Source organism: Pteropus alecto, unplaced genomic scaffold (assembly GCF_000325575.1).
Source record: "Pteropus alecto unplaced genomic scaffold, ASM32557v1 scaffold103, whole genome shotgun sequence".
NCBI lineage: Eukaryota > Metazoa > Chordata > Mammalia > Chiroptera > Pteropodidae > Pteropus > Pteropus alecto.
In genome coordinates, this window is record NW_006436288.1 from 9,339,124 (window position 1) to 9,347,405 (window position 8,282).

At 37.9% G+C, this 8,282-nt stretch overlaps 1 protein-coding gene across 1 annotated transcript in view; it reads left to right on the top strand.

Annotated features, from left to right (window-relative positions):
* Positions 1-8,282, top strand: part of LOC112480308 (lymphoid-restricted membrane protein) — a 35,968-nt gene that overhangs the window by 6,618 nt on the left and 21,068 nt on the right. Inside the window, 5 exon segments of the mRNA XM_025047350.1 lie at positions 1,154-1,334; positions 3,674-3,753; positions 3,844-3,922; positions 5,032-5,190; positions 8,211-8,282. The exon segment at positions 8,211-8,282 is cut by the window's right edge and continues 14 nt beyond it. Of these exon segments, the coding sequence (XP_024903118.1) occupies positions 1,154-1,334; positions 3,674-3,753; positions 3,844-3,922; positions 5,032-5,190; positions 8,211-8,282 (571 nt within the window).

The window sequence follows — 8,282 nt, forward strand, 5'->3', positions numbered from 1 at the left end:
ACATCTGCCTCCAGTGTGAGTCTAGGTGCTGCTCAGCAAGGAGCACCTGACTCACTGAGGATATACCTGGATGTGACTTGGGTGGGACCGTGAGTTGGGGGAGGAGGGGTTTCAGGGAATCCTGGGCTGAGTGACCTCTGTTATCCAGTTTGATGACATCACGGCTATGGTGGTTCTGTGTCTGTGCACTGGGAGGGGGAGGGCTCAACAGGGAACCATGGATATCACCAGCACTTCTGTACAGACGAGTCTCGCCTCGGCCCTCACTCCAACAATGTCTCCCTGTAAGTCCCTGGTGCCCTCTGCGTGCAACTGAATGGGCACTGGTGCTCAGAATGAGCAGGTCCGTCATTGCGAAAATCTGTTTGCGGATGCGGCCCCTTTGAGAGGCATCTGCCGCTGCCGCTGCCGCTGCCGCAGCCTCCGTCTCACTCAACCACTCAGGACTGCACAGCCCTGCGTCCTTGCCCTGTCCTACTTTCTGCTTTCTTGGATTTCTTCCTAGTTGTATGGCTTGTTCATCTAGATCCCAGACGGTTTTTCTTTGCTGCTGCTCCTTTCCGTTACAACTTTGATTTAGTCACCAGAGGGTTGAACAGAGCCTCTATCATCTATGTCATTTATTTTCTGCTCGGTCTGGATAATTTCTTAATGCGATTGTAGGACTGACTATCTAAGAATGGCCTCTCTACTCTGATTCCCTCCACAAGTCAGTACTTGCTTGAAATTGACATTTCACATAGGGCAGAAAAACTTTCTTCACTGAATGCTTTTTAAGGAAAGAATGGGAGACAAAATAGTGGCATTTTGTTTACTTCCCACAGTGATTACTGATTACATATTATCTATATTTAAACTTCAGAACAACTCCTATAGTAGGTATCATCATCTTCATTTCACAAAGAAACAAGCTCAAAGAGATTAATTTTCCCAAATCCAGATGACTGGCATATTCTGGGCCAAGATTTGACACTAAGTCCATTAGACTCCAGCCGAAGGCCAGTGCTCTGACCACTCTACTATGTCAACTCAACAGGACTGTGAGGGTTATATAGTATGTTTCCAGGACCCAAGGAACCCGAGAGAATTAAGCACCTCATTTATAAAAAAATAACCTATTTTCCAAAACTAATTTGCCTTTCTTCTTCCTAAGGCTCAGTAGGAATTGATAAAATAATAGATTACCTGAAACAAACAGCTAGTCCAGATTCTGAAGAAGGTGGCCTTGAGGAGCTGTGGAATATGCTTGATCCTGAAAAGAGAGATCTGCATGTGGATCTGGAAACTTTCCATGCTATCATGAAAAGATGGATGGCTTGCCTTAGAAACAAATGGTAATCACAGCCCCAGCAGCAATCATTTTCAGATTCTGTTTTAACAATTGATTGCAGTAAATGCTAATCATTGTTTTCTGTGTTGATGGAAATATTATAATTTGGTGCTTCTCACTCTAGTATGCGTTGGAATCACCTGAATGATATTATCTGCTTCTTGGCCACTCACGCCCCTCCCCACTCCATAATTCAGTGTGTCTGGGGTGACACCTGATAATTTACATTTTTAACAAGATTCCAGGTGATATTGAAGCTGACTATGGGAGGAGATGAAGGGCACACTCTGAGAACTACATTATACTACACATATGAATTTATATATGTTAATTATGTTAATTCTGATAAGACTCTATTGTGATTGGGGGCAGCACATATTATGTTCACACAGAGAATTGAGCCAGCATAGGAGTCAGGCAAGTTATCGATACTGTCCAGCAAATCTCCAAATGCATTTAAACTCGGAGTCAATGGCCTTTTGAGTTCAGTGGGAATGGTTAGGCTGTGAGTGTAATTTAGAAGTCTCGAATATAGGGAAGTTAAAAGGAAAAGGAAAAAATAGTGGAGTAGAAAAAAAGTGAAGATGGAGAATGACACCCATGATCTCAGGTGCCCCTGATGGATACTGGAGAAGAGTCACCTCTTCACAGGATCCCAAATTCCTGTGGCTTTTACTCAGCCAGCAGTCTCCAGCTATCAGCTAATAGATACTAGGGATTTGTTTAAAGAAAACTTCAAGCCCAAAGAATGACAAAACTTGCTAGATTTCATAGGGATATAATGTATAAATGACAAGAAAAAGTGATTGAAATGTTGTTTGACATACATAAGTTAATTATGAGGACAAGAAAAATATACAAATATTAGTGACCAAAAAAATACAAATAAAGACAACATACAATTTTTGCCCATCAGTTTAGCAAAGTTTTAAAAGAAAGACTCTATCCCATGTTGTTATTATCCCAGAGCAGGTGGAAAAATAAGCCCCTTCTCACACATTGTAGCCAGCAGTGCAAGGGTACAGTTTCTTTTTTTTAAGAGCAATTTAAGAACGTATGTATTAAACCCTTAAAATATGCGCTCTATTCAAGCTAGTAATGTAACTTTAAGGAAAATAACCTATCATGTACTCTAATATGTGTGTGGAAAGCTATTATAATAGCAATGAATAAAAGCAAGCCAAACCAAATATATATGGACAGATATAATACTTCCATATACCAGAATTCTAAATAATCACTCAAAATTGTAATTAGATATTTGACAAGTTAAATATTCATATGTATTTATTTCAAATAACAGGCCATAAATTCATATATGTAGTATAACCTCATATTTGTAAAAAATACATACATAGGAAAAAATAGGGAGGAATATATTCCAAAATGATTATATTTGCATGATGATTCTGACTTTTTTCTTATGAATTCTCTCATTTTTTCCTAAAATATTTAAGTTCGATTGTATAATAAAAATATCAGTAATCTAATTATAAAATGGAGTGAGGGAAAAAGAAAAACTAATTTTTAGAACAAATGTAAAGGAAAAGAAAAAAACACTGGAGGTATAAATACAAAATATAAGAACAGAAACTTAAATGGTGATGGGTGTGTAGTAATGCTGAATGAATTATTCTGCTCAGCTACCTTTTGGCAGACATCTGACATTGAAATGCAATGAGATGTAAGTACACATTTAGAGAATTTTGTAGCTGCTGCAGAAAGATAGTGAAAGGTTAACAGAACTAAAATCATAATTTAGAAATGATTGAAATTTTAATTTGTTTATTTTAGGGATTAGAGCTAGAGTTTGTATACTGGACAGAGGCCTGCAGAGAAGGTTCCCCAAATTTCAGGAGTAAAATGCTCAAAGTACAGTTAGGCAGGGTTCTACTTGGTTTTTCATGGGAAAGGGAAAATGATAACACCATCGATGCATTTCAAACTATTAGTTGTTTATGACTTTCCTTCCCAATCCTTTAAGACAAGCTACCTCCATGAATGTCTACTTATCGCTCCAAACTATGTCGACTTCCTAATCCACTGAGACCTCCATCCCCTGATCGTAGCTGCTGTGCATCACCACCTGCCTATTTTAGCATGCACGTTTGCTTTTTCATGTTAGATGAACAGTTTATGGAAGTGGAAGTAATGCCTTTTGTTTCTTTTTATGACCATGGCTAAGCACAGTATTGGGGTCCAAATAGTTTCTGGATGAGTAGATGGTTTTTAAAATCCAGAGAGAAACACCTGAATAGAAAAGTACAGAGCACATTTGAAAACTTAGCTAAGCTTTTGTCTGGCAAAGAATCTTAGCTCACTGGTTTTGGTTTTTGGCTACAGGAAAGGAGCAAATACTGGATCAGGTGGCACCATCAGTGATTCTGTTTTTGAACGGGACAGCATAAGGTCTGGTGGAGCAAGTACGTATGTGTTTCTTCAGAATTATTCTGCCACTTTCTTGTGGTTTGGAGAAGTGGATTTTTCATAAAACTCTCTCATATGTGTTTTAGTTAAGATGACCACAGACATAACAGCGTCTCTGTCACAGAGCTTCGAGGCTTTCGGCGGAGACGTGTCTAAAGGAGTCTTGTAAGCATTCTTGTAACACTTTCTCAACTGCTTCGAGTTTTATTATTTATTTCATAGGTCTGTATATTTTACTTAGCATTAAGTCACTTGGACCTTTTTTGTGGTAGAACTAACAAAATTTATTTTTAACTCATAACTATTCTATCCCAAATGCATTAGAACTAGATTTACTAGGATCACAAATTATATAAAACTAGTATTACATCGATTAACATTTTCTCACTCATGAAACCCTTCTTCTTCATTGACTTCATGTGTTTTCCATAGAAAACAAGTTCCATTTAAAGTAGAGTTGTGACATGACCTCAGGCTCTTTGAGAGATTATTTTTAAAATATTTTTTTAATAATACTTTAGAAATGAATGAGAAAAGTTGTTTTCTGCTGAGTGCGTGAGTTTTAGATATTAAGGAGAGATATTCTGTCTCTTCCTTAGTTTATCTTTGCCACTTCAGGTTTAGCCATGCAAAAACGTGGTGTAAGAACAATGTACCCAACCTGTACTAAGCGCTGGGATTAAGGTATTAAAGAGGAAGTGACCTGGGACTCCATGAAACCTCAATCTAGACTCCCAAAGAGTTTCTAATCTAATGTCTAGGGCAAGAGGGACAAGTGTTAACAAGTTGTATGAACTAGTAGGAAAGATGGGTACTAAACTGTGAGCTACAGGCTGCAAATACAAGGCTAAAAATTGTTTCCCAGTTAAAGGCCTATTAAAACTTGCCCAGATCTCTTGACTGAAAGAGTAATGTGTCAGTTTATTTCAGAATCTCCCATTACCCAGGCAGAAATAAGAACTCTTCATTGTAGGTGAAAACAAATGTTGGGAGTGATGTGGAAAGGAATAAACACAAGCTGTGCAAGTTGACTTCGCAACTGGCAAGTGCTGAATACCTGGCAATTTTGGAAAAATCTTTCATGCTATTATAATAAATGCTGAATAAATATTTATTGTATAAACAAACTACATTTATGAAGATGGAAGAGGATAAAGTAGAAAGTCTCATAGGAACATTTAAGCCTGTTTGAGCTTAACTATATGGCTTATTTTGATTAGAAGGGATGAGAGATGTTGAAGATTATTTATTCTCATTTATTCTTTCACCTGCAGAGAGGTATCTGATTTGATTACCTATGTAGCAGACCTGCATTTCAACAAGCAGAAATTGGAGGGGGAAAATAATAAGTTCAAGCTGGCATTGGAAACCTTGGAAGAAGCTAATAGCCAATTATCAGAGGATTGTACTGAATTGCGCCTTCAGATAAAAAGGTGAGCCATAGTGGAGTATTGTATATGGGAGCTTTCAGTACTTTTTTACTTAAAAAAATATATGATTTTTATAATTCACATAGCATAAAATTTACTCCTTTAAAGTGTGCAATTGTGTTTCTTGGTATATTCACCAGGTTGTGCAACCACCACCATAATCTAATTCCAATACATTTTTATCACTCCTAAAAGAAATCCTGTACAGATAAACAGTTCCCCACTTCTTCCTCCCCTCTGTCCCTAGCAGCCACTAATCTATAGATTTACCTATTCTGGACATTTCCTATAAATGGACTTATACAATGTATCTTTTGTGACTGGCTTCTTTCACTCAGCATTAATGTTTTCAAAGCTCGTCCATATTGTAGCACCTATTACTACTCCATTCCTTTTTATGGCTGAATAATAATCCATTGTTTGGCTATATCCCATTTTGTTTATTCATCAGAGGATGGACTTTGGATTATTTCCACTTTTTGGCTCTTATGAATAGAGCTTCAATGAGCATTTGTGTACAAATTTTTGTGTGAACATGTTGTTAGTTATTTTGGATTTATACCAAGAGTGGAATTGCTGGGTAGTAACTTAGAATTTGAAGAGCTGCCTTACTGGTTTCCAAAGCATCTGCACTATTTTATATTCCCACTAGCAATGCCTGTCAGTTTTTTTCTAGCAATGATGTTCTCTTTGCCATTCAAGGTCGTGTTCTCTGTGAAAGACCAGTATGCCTAGGGGCTAAGTGTGGACCTCTCCAAAGTGTTCTGTGGTTTGGTTGAACTTGTACTCTATGCAAAGTCCCATGGTATTATGAGAGATTCATGGATGAGTTGGGTTTAAAATGTGCCCTCAGGGTACCTAAAGCCTAGAAGGATGATAAAGTTCACCAACTTTAGCTTAAGGTAGAAAAAGATAAAGGACCTAAGAAACACGCCAAATAAAGTGTCAAATACGGGTAAAATGGGTTGCAGGGAGATGTTCAGGCATTGGGAAAAAAGCAACACGATTCTCACAAAGTCTGTGTTTAAGCTGTTATAGATGCAAATATTCTGAACAGAAAGGTTTTAAGTTAATTTGAAAAAACAGTAAAGCATTCTTACCATGGACTCTTACCCTCATAATTTTTGACCAGCCAGTCCAGCCTCCAAACCAATCTACAAAAAAACAAACAAACAAACAAACAAAAAAACCTACCTTAAGCTCTCTTCATTCCATAGTTGGCTTATTATTTATTTGAAATATAAGAATTCAAATTTTCTTTTAAAAAAAACTGTCTTAGATGAATGTGCCAGTCAGGGCTTTTGATTGCAAGCACTAGAAGCTGACTTTTAAGTTAAGCAGTAAAGAAATGTATTTGGAAGGAATTGGGTAACTCACATAAGAACAGAAAGGCTAGGGAATTTGGATGGGCACAAAATTAAGCCTTTGTGTCCTCTTTTCTCCGTCCTCTACCTTTTCAGGAAAAGCCTCTGTTTCTTTTGTGCTCATAGTCTGTTTTTGATATTGTCCAGTTGTCTTTTCATAGTATAATCTATCTTCTATATTAACTGCGCCCATGTTAATGGGAGGAACTGTTCCTTATCCATCCTGGTTACCCTAGTGCTTAGTAGGATGTCTTCTGTAGACTAGCACTCCCACCCTTCCAATTGCCTGCAGGCCAAAAACCTTGTCACCTTTCTTCTTCAGCCTTCACTTCTAAATCAGTAGCAAGTCGTGTTAAATTTACCTACTTTTATCTCTCAAACAGAGTTACTTCTTTCCATTTCTATATCTGCCACATAGTTCAAGTCATCAGTACCTTTCACCTGGATCACTATAGCAACCTCCTGATTAAGTTTCTTGCTTTTTCCAAAACTTGTAAAAATGCTCTTCCAATGCCAGTCCGACTACATCACACCCCTGCCTTAAATGCTTCAAAAGATCCCTATCTTATTCAGGATAAAATCCAAATTCCTTTGTCTGGTTTGCAAAGCCCTTCATGATAGGGCCTTTGTTGCCTTATCTCTAATTCCCATTTTCCACTCCAGGCTCCAACAATATCTAACTGCTAGCAGGCCCTCAGTGAGCTTCTGTTGTGTCTCTGTGTCTGTCTGTCTGTCTCCTCCTTCCTCCCTCTCTCCCTCCCTCCCTCCCTTTTTCATTATCTGAACTACCTGCCTTTTACACAGTGTCTATAGAACTTGAGTTCACTCTAACTTTGGTTCTCATCACACTGTATTATAATTATGATGGTCTGTTACTCTCCTAGACGATAAACTCCAGGAGGGTAGAGTTCTCATGACTGGGTTCACTTTTGTCTCCATTGCCTAGCATAATGCCTGGCACAGAGTCGGAGCTCCACAAATATTTGTTGAATGCTCAGTGTAATTCTTTAGTAGGGGAAAAATTGTACTCTCTTTGAGACCGTGCTCAGAAAACCGTTTATAATCTAGTGAGAGTACACATAGGAAATTCCATGATGTGGATCACCATAATACATTTAACAGGTTTCCTTTCATTGGACATAGGTTGTTTCTAATGCTTTGTTATTGTAAACAATGCTAAATAAACTTTTAAAATAAAATATGTAGACACTATTGATTTAGTTGTCATCTCCTTCACTAATATATAAGCTCTATAAGGGCGAGGACCATATTCTCTTTTGTCTGCCATCATAAGCCGCCTTGTAGGGTACAGCCCCTGGAACATGGTACTATTCAATTAATATTTGTGAAATTGCACTAACTAATAGCAGGAAAGAAGTGTGGGATTCAGACAATGATAGATTGCAAAGGGAGTCTCCAAATCTTTATCTTCAGGACTGTTTGTTTCCTTCTACCCTCTTCCCCCACCACACTGCCTCCAAATCACTTCTTTTTCCAAGAACTATGAAAGATAGTAGATATATTTTCACTATTGTTTGCATCTGGTTTAAGTTTTCAGTGGTTTTCAACTTGGGTCTAAAAATAGTCCTTGGCTTTTCTTAGTATCTTTGACAGTTATAGTTGAGGTTTTGCTCATTGCCTTCTCCCCCACCCCCACAGTGCCCACCAGGCTATTATGAAAACAAATCTGTTAAAAGAAGAACTGGAGGAACTAAAAACTAGTTTGAATGC